We start from the raw sequence: 19244 nt of genomic DNA, 5'->3' as shown, positions 1-19244 counted from the left end.
ATCTTAAATACAAGAAACACAAACAAGCAGATGAAGCTGCATTTTTCCTTCCTCTGTGCCCTCCCCGCTCCCTCTCCCCTTTCCCCTTCTCTCCTTGCCCCTCCCAAAGCAACTTTCATTCATAAGGCCCATCTCCCCTGCTCTCCCCTTCCCTGCAGCCCACTCAGTGGCCAGGAAGCCTTTAGTCTGAGGAGTGGCTGCGAGCACAGGGGTCTGGGTTCCCTCAACTCTGCCAGAGACCAGTAAGTACCCCTAACCTCTGCTGAGAGAGTGAATGCTGGGCGCCCTCACTCTAGCCAATCCTCCCCTCACCCCCACCCCCGGCCAACAGGGTCCTCTGCATTGACTAGTGTGTACAAACAAGCACCAGGCTGGCTGCGAACTGGCTCACTACGCTTACTACGCTCCCTTCTCAAATCACAGACAGGAAGGAGACTGTGGCCCAGGCAGGAGGAGGGACACGCCCAGGGTTTGAGGTCAGTGAGCGGCCAAGCTGGTCCCTGGCCCGTTGCCCTTGCTGTCCACAGCTGGCTCCACACAAGCCTTGCAACATCTTCCCCCTCAGTGCTGGGAAGGGGGTTCACTGCACCCAGAACCCTGCAACTCCAGTAATGCATCTGTGAGCGTTTCACAGCTTCCATGGCAGCAGGGTTCCTAGTCTGTCCCCACATCACAAAGGACGGATATTCACTGGGAACCCTTCTGGGGCTTTGATCTAACCCAGTCTTCTCCTGCTGTAAATTAAGCCACATCCCCTCTAATCCCCACGCATCATCCCTTTGAGACTTGCTAAGTGGACTCTCATATGCCCCATCTCCTGGCAGGTGGCCGGCTGCCTGGCCAGCACTGCAGTCACTGGAATCATGTCTAGGAGCAGCTCCCCAGACACGGCAGTACTGCCCTGGTCCAACTGCACTGTGTCCCAGCCCACATGAGCCCCGGTGAGGGGCTACCTCGGGTTCTCAACCGTGGATGCAGGTTCAAATCACGTGCAGGGCTTTTCTTTATTTTTGGCAGTTTATTTTATTTTACTTTTATTTTATGTTTTAAAAGCAGGTCAGGTGCAGTGGCTCACACTTGTCATTCCTGGCCCAGATGGTAGGATCACTCGAGGCCAGGAGTTCAAGGCTACAGTAAGCTATGATTGCACCATTGCATTCCAGCCTGGGTGACAGAATGAGATCCTGTCCCTAAAAATAATAATATCAACTCTTGCCCCTGCTCCCCAACTGCTGCTGGAAATTGTGATTTAATTAGAAGCTCGAAGACCTTTATTTTTCAATTGTTTAACATTACTATTATTAGTACCAACAGCAATGGAATGGAATAATAGCAAAACATCTCACAAGCTTGCAAGCATTTTCTTGACCTTAGATCTGCTCTTTGATGCCTCTTCCTCTTTGATCACACAGCCTGCGCTCTCTGAATCCTTTAAGAGAATGTTGATGACTTGCTTAGGGCCACAAAGCAGGTCATTAGTAAAGCAGAGATCCCAATAGGGTGCTGAGGCTTCCCCAGTACTGCCAGACCCTCTCAGTGGCCCAGACAGCGGTCAGTGCTGATTGTCTACACCCAAGAAGGAGGTGGGCTCAGGGGCTACAGTGACTCATCCTGTGTCTGTGGGTGTACAACACACACATACACACACACACTGATGAAACCACACACACTACCCATTCTGATTTCATCCCTGACTCTCCTCTTTAGTCCTACTGTTAAAGGCCTGAAATACTTTCCACCCAAGTTTCAATAGGTGCTGAGGTGCCATGCCATACCCTATGCTCTTAGAACATGAAAATAAAGAAATCAAGAATCAAGGAGCTCCAAGTTGGTGAAGGATCTATATCAGCAAGCAAGTAGAAAACAATGAGAGAGGGATGATGCAGAATACAGGATGAGCATCCCTAGCTGGAAAATCCATAATCCTCCAAGGTCTGAAACGTTTTGAGCATTGATTGGCATGATGCCACAGGTGGAAATTCCACGCCTGACCTCAGGCGATGAGCCACAGTCAAAACACAGCCAAAACTTTGTTTCATTCACAAAATTATCAAACTATATAAAATCACCTTCAGGCTATGTGTGTAAGGTGTATAGGAAACAAAGATATCTCATTATGTGTATGCAAATATTCCAAAATCCAAAAACATCCAAAATCCAAAAAAATCCAAAACCTAAAATGCTTCTGGTCGCGAGCATTTTAGATCAGGAATATTCATCCCGTGCTATGGACATTGAGAATTGAGTAGGACTCTGGGTGGGGGCACGGTGTTGGGGGGACTCCTAGTTCTAACAAAGGAGTTCATGATTGGTGGGGGAAATAACAGAAGGAAATCAAGGAAGCAGGAGAGTGAAAGCTGACGGGGTCCAGGCGTGCGGGACACACGGCTTGTATGGCCAGGGCAGTGCATAGGATGAGGACTCTGGGGGTGGGGGACACAGCTGGGACTTTGACAGTGAATGGGACATGGGAGACCAGAGCTAGACAGCCTACCCCAGGCGAGCAGGAGTTTCAGTATCAGCCTGTAGATCACAAGGGCCACTGAGAGGGTCGGTCGTGGTGGTGGTGGGGTGAGGGGGTGGGGTTTAAACAGGAGAGCGACATGAGCAGATTTGCAGTTGTGCCTGAAGAAAAAGGAGCGGAAGGATGGGGCGGGATGGAAGGCCGGAGGCGCTTCGAGCATCACCCTCAGGCCAGCACAGAGTAGTGGGTGCGGCCAGGGTGTGTGAGGATGGAGGTAAAGCAAGAAACTGCATAAGCAACAACCTCAGCTCTAACACGTACGCGTTTGTTCTGCCAGCCAGGTCATATCTCCAATCTCAGTCTTCCCACAGTCCAGCGTGCTTCCAGGCTCCTCAGTTGTACGTCCCCCATCCCAGACTTCAAGTCATTAAATCTCAAACACTGAGTTTTTAAAACTGAAATCCAGACAGCCTCAGATTTCTGAAAATGGGATTTCTCAGAATGAGGTGAGGGCATGGGGATTGCACATTACAAGCTTCAAGTCAAATTAAATTTTTAGATTATTCATTACTTGAAATTCTCCAGGCCATAGTTTTCTCCACAAACATGAATATTGGAAGCCAACTGTGGCTTGTGGACTGGGAGGAAATAACACAAAAAGTTACGTGTGTACAGCCGTGTAGAGTTCACAGGTCACTTCTGCAGCACGCCCTGTGGAAACAGACCCAGGCAGACGGACGACCAGGGCAAGGTTGGGGGTGGCAGGGCCAGGGTTTATCAGGCCACAAGACCCCTGGATTCACTTTGTGCAGACGTGGAACGAGGTTTGCCTTCTCGATTGGCCGTTGCTCCCCAGGCCTCCCTTGATCCTAGACACCACCCAGCTCTGCTCCCCACTCCTCTTCCCTCACAGAGCCCCCAGAAACCACATTTCCAGAGGCCCACTCAATAGAAACACTTTGCAGAGAAACACCTGAAAGAAAATCTTATCAGAGATCATCAATAGGCAACATCAGAAGAGACAACGTAACTCCCCGTGTGGATGAGAGCCAAGTGGTCCTGGCCAGGCACCAGCCAGCATCCTTAATCCCGTTTGCTCTCAGTTATTAAAACGGTTTTCCAAGAAACGGGCCATCTCTGTAGGGTCGCACACTGACGAACGGCAGTCAAGCGCCTGAGAAACCTCGCGTCGAGGCGGCTCAGCCTCCATTCCTCCGGCGACTCACTGGCAAAGCCTCCACGCTGTCTTTCTGCAGCCCGGGCAGGAACTTCTTTTCTTCCTCGAGTGTTTACTTCTCACTCCTACCCCCAACTTCCACCAAAAATAAGCCATTCTCCTCTCCTCCACTACACCGTTGGGGGCGGGATCTTCTTACAAAGCTCTGAGCCCAGGGTCACAAAATAAGAGCTGTCGAATCACAAAAATCACCGTTTCTTTAAGCTGAGTGGGGACCTGAAGATAATTCTAGGCGAATACCTTCCTCCCATAAATGAGAATACCGAGGCCCAGGGCAGGGCAGTGAATAGCCCCAGGTGAGAGAGTAGGTTCGGAGATTAGGAGCAGTAGGCAGGTTGGAGACTGCCGTGGGCACCATGGCATCCAGTCAGCATTCACTCATTTGGAAAGATGTATTAAGCACCTGTGATGGGCTAGGGACTTGCACTTGCCAGTGACAGTCAGCACAAGTGGGATGCAGAGCCTGCTCTCAAGGAGATCACAGTCTCCCGGGGAGACAGACACAAAAACAGATACTGAAAATGCAGCCTGGCGAGTGTGGGGCACAGATGGTGGGCTTCGTACACCTCCAGAGAGCACGGGAGCCAGGTTGTGGGGCTCAGAAGAGCCAATGTGCCCGAGTCCTGGAGGTGTGCAAAGCCTGGCAGAATTCCCAGGAGGAGCAGCTAGTCTATGTATTGCTCATCTCATACCTGGCATGCTTCTCATTTAACTCTTACCCAGTGCCACAGGGTAGATAACAGGATTCCCACCGTTTGTAGGACAGGAAACTGAGGCAGAGGGGCTGAATGAGTTGCTCAAGGTTACACAGCCAGAAGTGGGAGAATCAGGGTTTGAATAGGCTCCTCCGGCTCCAGGGTCCACACTCCTAACCACTACCCTGTGCTTTTTCTTATCTCAGGTCATTCTGGGTCCTCAGTCTAGGACACCATGGGAAACCTCCTGCCGACTGGCCCGTTCCACACTCTGCAATAGGCAGCCTCAGGCCCCGAGTCACGTTTAATGACCTCAGATGCCTGGAAGTCCTGGCCCTGCTCTGAATTCCCCTTGCATTTCTTTTTTTTTTTTTCTTTTTTTTTTTTGTTTTTTGAAATGGAGTCTCGCTCTGTTGCCCAGGCTGGAGTGCAGTGGCGTGATCTCGGCTCACTGCAAGCTCTGCCTCCCGGGTTCACGCCATTCTCCTGCCTCAGCCTCCGGAGTAGCTGGGACTACAGGCCCCCGCCACGCCCGGCTAATTTTTTGTATTTTTAGTAGAGACGGGGTTTCACCGTGTTAGCCAGGATGGTCTTGATCTCCTGACCTCGTGATCCGCCTGCCTCGGCCTCCTAAAATGCTGGGATTACAGGCTTGAGCCACCGCGCCCGGCCCTCCCCTGGCATTTCTAATCTAGGTATCTCCAAAGCCACCTTTGGAATCATTCACAAGCAACACAGGATCCTATGCCTTCTTTCTTTGGCCACGTGAAGCCAGCACTCCGACCCATTGTGGAGAGAGACTCTCCTTGGACTTGTTTTTCCTTCTCTCCCTGGGAGAGCCCAGAGTCATCTGCATGTTCTTGTCTGGAGCCCTCAGTTCCAGGAAGAGAAAGAGCTGCCGTTTATAAGCAGCTGCCTGTGCCCTGGGGTGCATTACCATGTGATCTCACAGGATCTCATTTAAATCCTTCAGTGTCATTTGACACTGGCAGCAACCCTGGGAGAAAGGTGTTATTATCCTCCCCATCTAACGGGGAAAGAATTCACACAGGAGCAGCCAATTCCAGTAACTCGCTGCCAGTCTCAGCTACTCACTGGGGGAGCCAGGCTCAACCCCAGGCCTGTTCATCTCCATGGCTGGCTGGAGTTCAAGGCATCATCCATGCCCATGCAACAGAGCTGCGTGTCTATGAAGCCTGCGCCTTTGGCTTGAAGTTTGATGCTCTATCCAGCGGAGCTAACCAGCCATGGCCAAAAAGCAGTTGTCATGATATCAGAAACCCATTACAACCCACGGAGCCTCTGAAAGATGCTTCAAGAATATGTGCTGTGAGTTGAAAGTGATGCCAAGCATTCTGCTCCCCTGGAAACAGCTGCCCAGGGCTTGAAGCAACAAGAACAATCCCCAAACGCAGATCCAGCCTTGCACCGACCCTTCCACCTGCCTTCCCCCTCCCAGATGATGACATACTCTGAGCCAGGAGGAGGCTGTCCTCCTGGGAAGAACAGTATGACATGACACCAGACAGGACGATGCAAATGATCTCAGAGTTGCACAAATTGGCCGGTTGCAGATTCCCTCCGGGTCAACAAGGCAATCCTAAAACGAAGCGATCTGTATTCAAGCCACTGTCAACAACAGCAACCAAAAGAAGCCTCAGTCCCCATCCTTCTCTCGTGGTTCCTAGAGGTTCTGCCGGTTTTACAGATGACCTGCTCTGTGGTTGATTTTCTGAAGTAGGCAATGGGTTAAGCGTATTACCATTTTTCCAGGGAAACAATTGCCAAATTGAGCTCGTTAGATGGTGAGCATGTGTGGCATGCAAATCTGGTCCTGTCACTTTCAGGACTAAAAAGCCTTTAGTGTTTCCTCATTGATTAAAAGCCTTCAGTGTTTTCTCACTGCCTAAGGAAAATGTGTCCTTGACATGGTTTGCAAGGCCCTTGACCATGGAGCCCAGACTGTATCTCAGGCCTCCCTTCTCTGGGTTCTCCCCTGGTCCTCTGCGGGCTCCTCTTTTTCAGTTGTGCCAAGCTCTCTGGACTCCTTTGGGCTGGGCCCTGGCACTGGCTATTTTTGCTGGATCCTTCCTCCATCTCCCCTTCCTCTCCCAGTTTTTAAGGCTCTGTTTAAAGTCCTATCTTCAGGGAAGCTCTGTTGTTCTCAGGCTCTAAATAACAGTCTCTTAACTCCCTCAGCCTCTGCTTCCTTTTCATAATATTTATCCCTCTTCTTTAGTGTCTGCTTCTCCAGCAGCCAGTAAATTCCAAGAGAGCAGGCTGGCATCTCTTTTGTTCAGTGCTGTATTCCCAGCACCTAGCAAGAAGCCTGCTACACAGGAGGCACCCAAGAAATATGTATGGAGTGGAGGACGTCAGGAGAGACCACTCATGTAGTGCTCCTAGTTCCAACTGGGTGCAGAACCGGGGCCTCGTGCCGAAAAAGAAGTAGCTCCCCAAGTTTCATCTGCACGCCGTGCCCAGCATGCAGGAAACAGGTGCTGAGTGAGTGTACCTCCCTCCTGCCTCCTAACAGATCTTCCATGTTTCGTGGTGACACCGTATTCCCAGACCACAGAGCTGGGAATATACCAGCAGAGAACATACCGTTTCCACGTCTCTAGGTTTTGCTGCCCGTTCCTGCACAGATGTTTTCTCGGGAGGCCCGGTCCTTCCCTGGGCACAGAGAAGGACCCCTGCAGTTCTGTTCTTCTGTTGCCTTCTGACTCAACGCCGTAGTGGAACGTGCCTCTGACATATCAATGGCAAAATTTCTGACAGTCGGGAGTTGGTTGGTAATTTCCTGATAAGTGTAGCCTAACAAGTCTTAAGCATTGATGTGGCTGTTACTGCCATCAAGATTAGGCTCTCAGACTGGTCCCCACCCCGTTCCCCTTGCCAGTCCCCACCCCATTCCCCTTGCCGGTCCCCAGAATGTGCTTCCAAGCCGCTAACTCTGGCCATCAAAGAGAATAGGTACTCCAAGGATACACATTCAATAGATTATTAACTGAAACTAAATATGCTAAAGGAATAATTCTCCCAGGAAAAGCAGCATGTGTTGAATTCCAAAGTAAAATAACACTTTGGATTATCTTCTGCTCTTCTCCCTGGTATGCAAAGCAGGCACTGGGCTTAGTACGCTAGGCGCGGTCTCAAGGTCACCAGCAAGTTCTCGTGATTAGAAACGGATGCGGAGGCAGCCAGGTGAGGCCCTGCCCAAGTGCCCCAGGTGGGTCTGTGGCTTCTCTACAACTGAGGATCTTTTCATTCTAACGGAAAGACATACACCTATTGGTGCCCTGGAGGGACATACATGGGTGCCAGTTAGTCCCAGCGTGCCAGAGGGCTAGGAGATGGGTTTTAAGATCTCCACAGGCCACTTTTGAAGCACTTAAAGAGCCAGTGAACCGGAGCCCTGAAGCAGGCCACTTCCGCCCAGGGCTTTTGGAAAGCTCTGCAAGCCTGTCACCTGAAGTGCTGCCCCAAACCCTGGGCTGCTGCTGCCCTCGGCTCTGACCGCGGCGCCTGCTGCCCTCAGGGCCTTTGCAGATGCATGGGGTTCCACTCGGTCAACTAAATGTGCCTCTCAAGAGCAGAATTGCAATCCAGAGCAGAACGGCTATTGAAGCAGCAGTTATCACTAGAATCTCATTGTGCTTTGCGTTTCTCAAACACATTTTATATTCATTTCGTTCTGAGTTGTCTGCTTTTCAGCAGAAGAAGCTATTGAGTCTCATAGTGACTTGCCCAAGGTCACATCGTTAGTAAGCAGCTGTGCTGGGAGGTGACTAGGTTCCTTGGCTCTAAAACTCCTGTCATGCGGCAGAGCTGTGCGGCAGCTGATGGCTGCCTTTGGAAATGGGGACAGCAGGGGCCTGGGTCTGGTGACCCGCATGCTATGGCTTTCTCTGCCCCGTTTGGTCCAGCTGCTCTCCAGCCTTAGGTGTCAGCTAATGGTTGGCACACTCCCTTTGGCACTTCCATTGTGAGAAATGACCTACTGCCAGCTTTAAAAAGGGCCCTGGGCCTCCCGGAGCACTGTCATTCTCTGAACATGACAGGCTGCCCCCCACCCCACCATGGAATTCACAGACAGCAGGAAATTCAAGCATGTTCTCTTTCTGTTTCTAGGGCTTAGTGACTGAGATAAGCCAACCAGCAACATAGCTCACCACCTACTCTGACAGAGGTTGTGTTGCAGAGCTGGGCTAAGAACGGTGGCTGGCCCTCGGGGTGAGATGGGTAGAGCTGGAGCTGGTAGGGCAATAGCAGAGGGACCTTATTTTCTTGAGATCTGGGCAAGAGCAGGCCCAGCCTAGCTAGACACTAACAATCACCGAGTTCCATTATGCCTGCTGTCTGCTATATTGCTGCTTCCTAGGTCAGTGCCTGGAGCCTCTTAAGTATCCAGTACTGGAATATGTTGTGTCTGAGCCTTTGCTGAATATGAACTAATTGCTTCCAATGGGACGGGGACATTGGAGGCTCCAGACCTGGAGCTCAGCACATCCACTGTGGTTAGACACGTGCTGAGGAGACAGATCACCTGTCTTCGGGAAGTCAGACTTAGGTTGGAAGTCACCAGACAACAAAATAAAGGTCTGGGTATAATATGCCACAGCCTAGGGTTCTAAGGAAATCTAGATGCCCCTAGGTAGGGCTGTGCTCAGAAACAAGGTATCCAGAGAGATGCTAGTCAGAACCCCAGGCAGGTAGCAGGGATCCTGAAAAATGTTTCTTCAGGAAGAGGGCTCCAAAAACAGGGCTGGGCCCCTCGATGTGGTAGGCAGGGGGATTTGCAAGAACAAGATAGAGTCCTCATACTATGTGAGACCAAGGAGATCAAGGCAGGGCACATGCCGGGTAATCAGAACTGCCACTAGGCGGGGGACAGACTCCAGGCCAGGTGAACACGGTGCAGAGACGGGCCAAGATGTCTGGCTTAATTTCATGCCACTACTGAGGTCTGGAGTGAGGTGGCGTCTGTAGGTGGGATTGCAGGTATGACGTCAAGGGGAGACGGAGGCTTCAGAGTTGGGTTCAGGGAGGGCCTGGCTAAGACCTCATTTCCGCCCATAGAGTTTACAGAGGCTTGTGTCTGTCTAGGGCAGATGGCCTCCATGGGGTGGTTTTTATGAAGTAAAAAAAATATTGGCATCTCCCAAGGAGCACAAATAGAAGAGGCCGGAGCCTGCAGGTCCTGGGTGGGGGGCAGGGGCTCATGGGCACATATCCGTGGGAGTCAAGCAAGTGCTGGGTCAGCTGCCACTCTCTTCCCAGCCACCCTCACTCTGCTCTCTTCAGGCAGGTCCCTGCCCTTGGAGCTTGTGGTTTAGGAAGGGAGAGAAACTATGCCTCCATGGACTTCAGAACAAGCACAGAGTGGCCTCTGTACAGACAAGCCCAGATGCAGTCACAAAAGAGGACCACGTTTTGGGAGAAGCGAGTTGGGAATGGAAGGGCAAAGTTCCCCAGAGCAGGAGAAGAGTGACAGGCGAGAAAGTCTCTAAAGGGTTTTGTACAATCTCAAAAACGAAAAAGAGGCAAAGAGTCAGGGAAAAAACAGGTTTCATCAGTGAAGTCATCTTCATAGCATCTCTGTTGTCGTCCGAGATCTCATCTGAAGCACTGACTTCCATTCAGAGGCTGTGGGAAGCAGAGATTGCTTATTTCCCACTGAATCGGAGGGAGATAAATGACAATTCCCACTGGAGCATTCCCCTGAGCCGGCAGGAGGAGGCTGCTGTGAAATTGATCCCTTATGCATTGCAGGCTTCCCTTCTGCAGCCCAGGGGCAGGGAGGGGTGATGGTGCGGCAGCCCAGGGGTTGCACCGCTCCAGAAAGCTAAAGATGGGGGTGGGTGCAGCATAGGCCCCTGGGATGACCCTCTTCTCCTCTGATGGCCAGAGAGGCCCAAAAGATTGCTGGGCCTTTGCTCAGTCTGGTCCTCCCCCAAGCCTCTTGCCCCAGCAGCCTCCCCAGGTCCTGGGGTGTCAGGGATGCCTGCAGACCCCAAATGCCTGGAGCACCCAGAAGGCCATCATTCTGACTGCTCCACTGGGCTCCTGACAGTGTGGGATTTTGCTGGTTGACCATGGATGGGATCCTGCACCAGGCTGAATGGGCTTCCTGCCCAAGGCTAGACCAGGTCAGTAGGCAGAATCCAGGGGACCCCAACTCTCACCACAATGGAAACCTACTCCTGAGCTCTCCTCAAAGGCCCCCCGAGGGAGCCCCCACTCCAATGTCCTCCTTCAATCTCCTCTCTCCTCTAGCACACTTGCTTCTGTCCCCTCTTAAGTTTCTCTATTTTTCTTGCCCGATACATCTACACAAAAAGCATTAAATAATTTTCACTGTGTTTTTCTCTAAGCATAAAAAAGACAGTCTTAGCCTCTGGGCCCGAGGCTCGGAAGAATCAGTGCAGGGCAGGGGAGGGCACGTTAACTGGGACTTGAGACCTTGGCCCAGCTCACCTCAGCTACCAAATGGCTGGGGTAAGGCCTCTGTGTGTAACTCCCAAGGCTTCACGGAATTGACAAAGTCCATGGACATCAGAAGGTTATGGAAGTGCAGAGGCCATTGCCATTGGGTTCAGTTGTCATTATCCAGGGGCCCTGCCATCACCAGCACTCCCCACCCATGCAAAGCCAGGCCCGAGGTCTCCCCTGCACCTTCCCCATTCCTGGATCCCATCAACTCCACCCATCATCTCTAAATGGCCTCTCTTCCTTCCCCCACCTGGAATGTCTCTTTCCAGGGAGGTGACATAGATGAGACTCATGGTCTTGGAAGCTAAAGCATAACTCCAGACCAGACCAAACCAAAACACTCCACCACGCCCTGCAAAGTACGTTGTATTTCCATCCTTCATAGATTCCACTGTTACCTCCCCTGAACCAAGGCTGGACGTTTTCCTAACAGGTCTCCAGGCTATGCATAGCCGTCCATTCTGGTGCACTCTTGGTTAGCTCCTGTCCCCAGTCCCAGCTCCATGACCTTCTTCTCACCCTCTAAGGCAGGACCCCTCAGAGATCAAGGGAGAGATGCTCTTAGGCCAGCCCTGACCTCTCTGCTGAGGAGCAAATGTGAACCCACATAGGTGCTGCTGCCCTTGAGTCGCTACACCATGGTGGCCTCTGGCTTTCCCCCAGCCCTCCCACTTCACAGCACAAGGAACCAGCCATCCCACGGTTTTGTTCTCATGTGTATTTATTGAGCGCCCACGGAGTCCGTGGTATATGCTCAGGGTTCAGAGCCACAGTCCAGTCAAAAGGAGACCAGAGCTAGTACAGAGAATGTTTCATAGCTGCTTAACATCTGGTAAGGGGTGGGGAAGGGGCGAACTAATCACAAAACAAATTCCTATTCAAAAGCAACAGAATCTCCTCTGAGAGTAATATATATTCTAGGCACACGCGCACGCACACACGCACACACCCTTCTGAGTGAACACCTAGGTCTACCCACTTGGTTGTATATGCATGCATATACAGGTATCTGTGGGTAAATATCAGCTCTGCTGCTCGCATTCACACGTGCACGCACACACACGCCACCGCACACAGATAGTCTGGCTTATGCTATCAAAGATGCTATGTCTCCAGGTTCTAGTAGAAGCAGTCTGTCCTAGACACCCGCAGCATGCAAAACTCGGAAGACCCGGAGAGTCACAGTTAAGGAGGAGACGGGGAGACGCGAATACGTTTCCACCCTCGGGGCCCAGCCACAGCACGCGAGGTCGCTCTTTGTTGGCAACACAAAGCCTTCGTGAAGGGCTCCCAGGGCAGAGCGGAGGGGCTGGAGGCCTTCTGTCCAGTGGCGGAGTCCGCGGGAGCCCTGGGGAGTTCACCAGTCTTCAAGGCAGAGTTGAAAACTCTGGTTTTCAGGTGTGTAGTCCTGCAAACGGTATTCTTTGGGACGGCACGGCAGATCGAGGCGAGAGTTCCTTTTCTCCTTGCTCTCTGCAGCTTCCCACGTGTGCTAACGCATTTTGTAGTCATTAGATACAGATGTTTCACACAGCTGTCCCTTAAAATCCAAGTCTACTGTGAAATCGAGGTCTCGCTGCAAGGCAAAGAGAGAGCGAAGGGTCAGGCAGCCGTCTGGGTACGAGGCCACAGCCCCACTCTCTGGCACCGCCTGCCCCCGGCACCACAGGGATGGGTAGCACCGGCGTCTTAAAGCTTTCTGGCTAAGACGTTCCCCTGAACAGCCCACAGGAATTCATTCTGCTCCCTCCTTGTCTTCACAGGAAGTTCTTCCATTTCTCCCTAAATCCTTCCTGCTCTGATAAAAAAAAAATGTTCCGAGTTCATCCTGGAAGTAAACTGATTGGGGTGGTTGAGTGTTCTGTGAGGTGACCTTCCCAGCATTTTGCAGATACTTTTAGCGCACGTGCCCACACCTGGGGCTGCCCAGAAAGCGCCAGCCAGTCTCCCTCGCACTAGGCCAGCTGAAGAGATGCACGCCAAACATCCTCCAGCCACCAGGAGCTTAACTCCTGGCCCAGCTCATGCTAAATGAGGTAGGACCCATTTATTTGAAAGCCTCTCACAGAAAGAGCTGGAAGCTGTCTTCAAAGCCGAGACAGTCCAGAATTGGACCCAGGGAAAACCTCTATTTGCAGAGTTTGAGGGATCAAGCATGAGTCCCTCAATGAGGCCCAGTCACGTCCACATGTGGCTACCAACCGCCTCCCTCAGTAAGTTTCTGATTGTTCACGAGACACTTAAGAACCTGGGCAAGTGGGTCCTGAGTGAGCCAGCTCCGTGGGGCCCTTCTCCCCTATGTCCCAGGCCCCACTCTGTGACACAGGTGGCCTCGGCACTTACCACATTTTTGGCATTTGGCTTCATGGATATGGTCCCGTAGATCTCCTCCCCCCTCCGGACAGTGAGGTAATCTTCCAAGTAGAAGACGGTCTGCTTCCAGTGGGTGTAAGGAGCATCGGGGGCTGAGGGGTCAAAGAACAGGGGAGGTGGGAAGAAAGAGTCAAAGATGATGTCTCCAAAGGGATGAGGCTGGGACCCTGCATAGAAGTTACTGGGCTTCCCCCGGGACTCACTGAAACCACCCGCCCCAGCACTCTTGTTGGGTCAGGTGCATAGTCCTTATAGCCCACCTCCAAGCCCCATCAGAACTCCCACTCAGCCCCAGTGGCCTCTCCTCCCATCACATCTCCATCCCCTCAGTGCTGATCTTAGCTGGGGATCAGAAGACAGACAACCTGATACTACAAGTTCATAGCAAGGGATGGATGATGAATGCCTTGTCACCCACTCAATGCATCGACATACATGTGTCTGAACATGCTGCTGTTTTTAATTAGTTCAACAGAATGAAGATGTTCAGACAGCGTGGGGATGGGATTTGTAGAGTAGGCCCTCCTATCTCCCCTTAAATGTCATCGTTCATGCAAACCCCACAGCTAAACCAGTTTCCCCAGATCCACTGATAATGGCAGGTACTTGGTCCTCAATCTTACAAATAGCTTTCCCTGCTGGGCACACATAGTGGCCCATAGCTGTAATTCCAGCTACTTAGGAAGCTGAGGCAGGAGGACTGGTTGAGCCTGGGAGTTCAAGACCAGCCTGGGCAACATAATGAGAAAACTAGCCGAGCGTGGTAGCTCACATCTGTGGTCTCAGCTACTCAGGAGGCTGAGGCAGGAGGATCCATTGAGCCTGGGAGTTCAAGGTTGCAGTGAGCTATGACTGTACCACCGCACTCTAGCCTGGGTGACAGAGTGAGACCCTGTCTCAAAAAAAAAAAAAAAAAAAAAAAAAAGCTTTCCCTGCCTGCTTCTCTATGCATGGGGAGCTAAACCTAGCACCTTGGCCCAGGGTTTCAAATGTATCTTCCTAACTGGATCAGAAAGAAATGAGGGATGGTTCTTGTCCCACAGCCCTAATGCTGGCCCACAGCTCATTCATCCTGCATGACCCAAAGCCATAGTGGTACTTGCACCTCCCCCATGTCTGCCATTGAGTCTCTTCCCTTCCCTCTCAGCACACGACATATTCTCCCATTAAATGTGAGGGATCCTGCCTCACAGGCCATCATCCTCGCCAGCAGCTGTCTCTGAAATTCTTCCTCTCCCTCCTTTCCAGCCTCTCACTTCCTCATACTTTCTCTGGGAAGCCTTGCCTGACCCGCAAAACCTGGATTGAGAGCTCCCAAGGCACCCTGACCTTCTGTTATTGCAGTGTGTATCACACAAGATAAATGTCTTTCCCCCACCCCCATTTGTCTGCATCCTCCATGGACTGCAAGCTCCATGAGGGCAGGGATGGGGTCAGCCTTGCTTCCTCGTGCCTGCCTCTGTGCGTGGTAGATCTATGAGTATTGAATACATGAATGATGGTAAGAACCCAAAGAGCAAGTGTCTATGGTGTTTCAATGTACTCGTACGTGTCCGGTTACACTGGGGCCCTTTGGAATCTAGACTGTAGAAGAACCCATCTTATTACAGGAAGTTCCTCTTGGTTTGGGCTGTTGCATTCCTCTACCAGAATTTCCCTTCTTTTTTTTTTAGAACCAATGATAAAGATGAGAAGACTTGGGGATAAGATAAGGGTCTCCAAAATACTTCAAAAGCTGTCACATGGAAAGACTTACATGTGGCCTTATCACGGCTTTGGGGGCAGAACAAAGGCTAGTCACTAGGAATCATTAGAAGGCAGATTTTTAATTTACCAAGAAGAATTAGAGCTGTCCCACAATCGTATGAGCCACCTGAGGTCCATCCTGGCAGGTGTTCACACAGCACCGACTGGGGCTTTATCATGCACTGACTCAGACCTGGTGACCTCTAAGAGCTTTCAAAACCCCAAGGCCTATTTTAGCAGCACTGAAGAGTCTGTGTTTCTCTGCCCTTCACAATGAACTGGCTTGATCAAATGTCAGTGGTTTGGAGAGAGACTCAAGTAGCCCTCCATGTGTGCATTTGGGAAATCGATGCAAACTCAAGGTCATGGGGAGAAAGTGCAGCCTGCACATTTGGAAGGGGAAGGAGGATCATGAAGGTGCAGTCTGTCCCTTTCAGACCCTGCCTGGGTTCCTGAACACATCGAGCCTTTCTGGCCTCCAGGGCATACTGCTGTCTGCAGACAAAGTCCACCTGCTCCCAACAACCTTCTCTGCCAGCTACCTCTAAATAGTCAAAAGATAGTTTCTGGTTATGTGTGGAGACTGTCAGTGTATGACTGACAGCACTCTCGCCCCCACTTCCACCTACACCAGCTCAGACAGGTGTCTCTCTCCTGTTCCTAAAGAACTTCAGGCAAGGGAATTCAAGCAGCCTCCTTCTGTCACCTAATCCGACGCCTTATGAGACCCCCAGAGACTTCCTGGCCCAGATTTGCCAGCCACTGGGTCCGCCTCTGATGGTAGTCCCCAAAACATGCCGGCTTTGAGCTGGAGGAAGATGATTATTTTCCTTGATATCAACATCAAAGGGTTAAGAACATCCATAAACATCTCATTTCCATGATGGGTCCATTAGCCATGGAGTAATTGTCTAAACCAGTTTTCCCAATCCTGGTTCTCCATCAAAGTGTCCAGGAGAAACTTAGTAAAAGTCAGTATTTTGATTCTACTCCAAGAGATTTGAAGTCAGTAATTCTGGGGGCGTGGAGGGGCAGGTGATGTAGACACACAGCCATGGCTGAATCCCAGTGCATCTCCTGACCTCCTTTGGGAAGGTAGAGTGGGAAAGACATTTAATTAGGTGACAATAGCCCAGTGTCCAGTCTCCGCTTTGCCACTGACTAGTGGTGTGACCTGGGGCTCCGTTTCTGCATCTGCAGAATATGGGTCATGATATTTATCTCCTGAGGCATTGTGAGGGTGAGATGAGATGAGAAGGGGAAAGGATTATAGACTAAGGATGACCCAACCTCCTGCTGTGCCCAGGACAGTTCCAGTTCGCATCTGTTTTCCTGGCATAATGATTAATAGCTCTTCCCTTCAACTGCAAACGTGTCCTTAATGGAAAGAAGAGTTACGCAGCCACCCTACCTAAAACATATTAGGCCCATGTTAGCGACATACCAAGCCATTGCATCAGGCAAGTCTTTGGTCATTACAGTGGTATATGATTTTATTAGTTCATCAACTATGGCTCTGGCCTGCAAAGGTATGCCGCCTCTCTCTAGTGGTGGAGAATGTACTGAAAAAGATCCAGAATGTCACCATGCACAAGGGTAGGCACTCAACAAAGGGTTGTGGGCAACATCTAGAGTTCTCCTTGTCAGGGAGGAAGGCTTTCCCTTCCTCCACCCCACGCCCACCTGTGACCATCCAGATTGTACAACCGGCTCTCAGCCTTCCCTGTTCTGAAGATGCCTCCGAGCTCTTAGCACTCCGGCCCCACATACCCCTTTTCTCCCCCCCACAAGTCCCTTCCCCATCACAATCTCTCTGATTCTAGGCTTTAGGCAGCTTTCCTTCTACATTTTGAAGTGAGCATGACCAGTACCGCCTGCGGCATTCCCAGTGCCGTGCATCCATTCACCATGCCACAGACTTCCACTTAGGATGCCTGCCACAGGCCAAGTATGGCTCTAGAATTGGGGAACAGCAAATGCGATGAACACCACGTTGTCCCCTCCTCCCCCGATCATACAGCCTCAGTGAGAAGACATTCAGGCAAATAGTGAGAAGTAGGGTGGGTGCTATGACCAAGGATGGGGCTTGGGGATACAGGGAGCTGAGGGTGCAAATGGCAGGGCCTGGCCTCTCACCAGAGTTTTCCTGGTGCTTTTGGGAAGGGAATGGAATCCTGCGTCCCACCTCACTGATCAATGGCTAAGTGCCTGGTCATCCTTTCTGGGATATAATTTTTCTAGCTGCAAGTTTGGAATTATATTCCTTAGAGAATTCACAAGCCTTTTGTAGAATGGAGGACTATGCACCAAGAAGCTTCTTTAATGTGGGAAAATGACTCAATGTCATGGGATGTCAATGGCAGAAAGGGGCTGCCTGAGCCCAAGGCCCAGAAAGTAACTTGCTCAAACTCCTCTCCAATGTCTGATCTGCCTACCTTGCTGATACCTGAAAAAACTAGGGCTTGCACCCAGGCCTGCGTCTGCTGGGGCTCCTGCCCTTCTACCGGCTACCTGACTTTCCTGGATTACACAGCAGCCCCAGAGGCCCCAGTTCCCACTTCTACTCCCACCCCACTGAGGATGTGTTGTGGTCGGGGGGCACTGTGCCCACGGGCTGCCACGGCCTGGAACCCTGGGTGTCTGTGCCTATTTGTGACAGACTCTGCCTGGAGCTGCAGAGATGTCGGAGTCATTAGAAGGGATCATTTTTCAGGTTGTGTGGTATGGAATGTGCTCCTAACTGGCCCGCAGAGTGTGCTACTGCTGGGCTGAGACAGAAAACTCAGTTGGGGGTTGATGTGGAGGGACCACACACAGCAGGCTACACTTTGCATCAAGTTCAAAAACAGCTGAGACCAAACAATACCTTGGTTAGGCACACACATCCATGTGATCAAACTTTTCATAAATAGCAAGGGAATAAGGGACACAAAATTCAGGATAATGCTCATCTCTACGGGAGGTGGGATGGGGTGGGGCATCCAGGAAGATGCAGAGGTGTAGCAGCATTTCAGTCATTGAGTCAGGGCATGGCTCGAATTAATAAGTGTAAGCAAATTAATGTGAATATGCATTAATTTATTTATACTTAATTATTATAATCATTACAGTTATTACCATGGTCTTTCTAGTTAATATTTATATTTTAGTGAAAAACTATTTATTTTTAATATTAACTGATGTATTTACCTTCTAATAGTAATACTAATACCTTTATTTTATTTATTAGTTTTTATTAATTTATTTTGTTAGTATTTATTAATTTACTCTAGTTACTATTTTATGTTCTAGTTAATAGTAATTAATTTATAATCTGGTTGCTGAGTTACATGGTGAGTTCATAGATATTCATTGTATTAATGTATAAATTAGCAAAAAGTGAACCATGAATGGTCCAATAATGACATATGGCATGAGCCAAGAATTAGATTAAGTCTGTGCATCTGAGATCCACAAAAACAGAAAGCGTTACTCAGTCTGTTGTCAGAGTCTAGATGGTCTGAGTATACCCCGCTGCTAACCCACATTAACTGGGAAAGAAGTTGGCTACCTGCTAGAAACAGAGCCCCCATGCTGATATAGGAAGGTGGCTGAGAAAGCAACTCAACACATTATTCTCCCACCCCTATTGCTACCCATATAGGCATGTGCCAAGAAGAGGGATCTACATCAGCCAGAAAACAAAGAGTCTTGGTGAGGCCTGAGGGTATACCTGAGTGAGGAGGTGGAATAGCCTTTCCGGAAGAAAGTCAACATTGGTCAAATTCTCAGCCCTCTGGTTCAGGGCGGCCTTGCACAGAGGCAGTGGGGCCTCAAGCTGGAACATGCATCGCCATCACCTGGAGGTCTTGTTAAGACACAGACTGTCGGCCCCCACCCTCAGAGTTTCTGATTCAGGAGGTCCAGGGTGAGGCTTGAGAATCTGCAACCCTAACAATTTCCCAGGTGATACTGATGATGTTACCCATCCAGCGACCACACTTTGAAAACCACTTCCCTAAGGCATGACAAACTGGAGACTGGAGGACCTCCAAATGTCTTCAGAACCTAAGCATGTGGAATTCTGTGCAAAAGGGAGGAGGCATAACACCATAACTGCAGAAAGACAGAGGAGCATGCTCACAGCTGGGTTTAGATCCGTGGTCTTTGAGCCACGTGGGACTGTGGTGGGAGTGTGACCAAAGACTAGGAAGGAAAGCCACTGGGTTAGAGCCTTCAGCACTCAGGGCAAACC

General features: G+C 50.6%; 3 protein-coding genes across 3 annotated transcripts in view; all 3 read right to left on the bottom strand.

Annotated features, from left to right (window-relative positions):
- The window catches only part of TIGAR (TP53 induced glycolysis regulatory phosphatase), a 1172566-nt gene that overhangs the window by 722968 nt on the left and 430354 nt on the right, over positions 1 to 19244 (bottom strand). The gene's annotated exons all lie outside the window — the stretch shown is intronic.
- Positions 1 to 19244, bottom strand: part of CCND2 (cyclin D2) — a 734493-nt gene that overhangs the window by 684649 nt on the left and 30600 nt on the right. The window lies entirely within an intron of this gene.
- PRMT8 (protein arginine methyltransferase 8) overlaps positions 11595 to 19244 on the bottom strand; it is a 99877-nt gene continuing 92227 nt past the window's right edge. The window contains exons 9-10 of the mRNA XM_050750160.1: positions 13235 to 13356; positions 11595 to 12467 (exon numbers count right to left, since the gene is read on the bottom strand). Of these exons, the coding sequence (XP_050606117.1) occupies positions 12384 to 12467; positions 13235 to 13356 (206 nt within the window). The 3' untranslated portion in view covers positions 11595 to 12383. The remainder of the gene's footprint in view (positions 12468 to 13234; positions 13357 to 19244) is intronic.

Source organism: Macaca thibetana, chromosome 11 (assembly GCF_024542745.1).
Source record: "Macaca thibetana thibetana isolate TM-01 chromosome 11, ASM2454274v1, whole genome shotgun sequence".
Classification (NCBI taxonomy): domain Eukaryota; kingdom Metazoa; phylum Chordata; class Mammalia; order Primates; family Cercopithecidae; genus Macaca; species Macaca thibetana.
The sequence above is the reverse complement of the archived record's forward strand: the minus strand, read 5'-3'. Positions and strand labels throughout refer to the sequence as shown.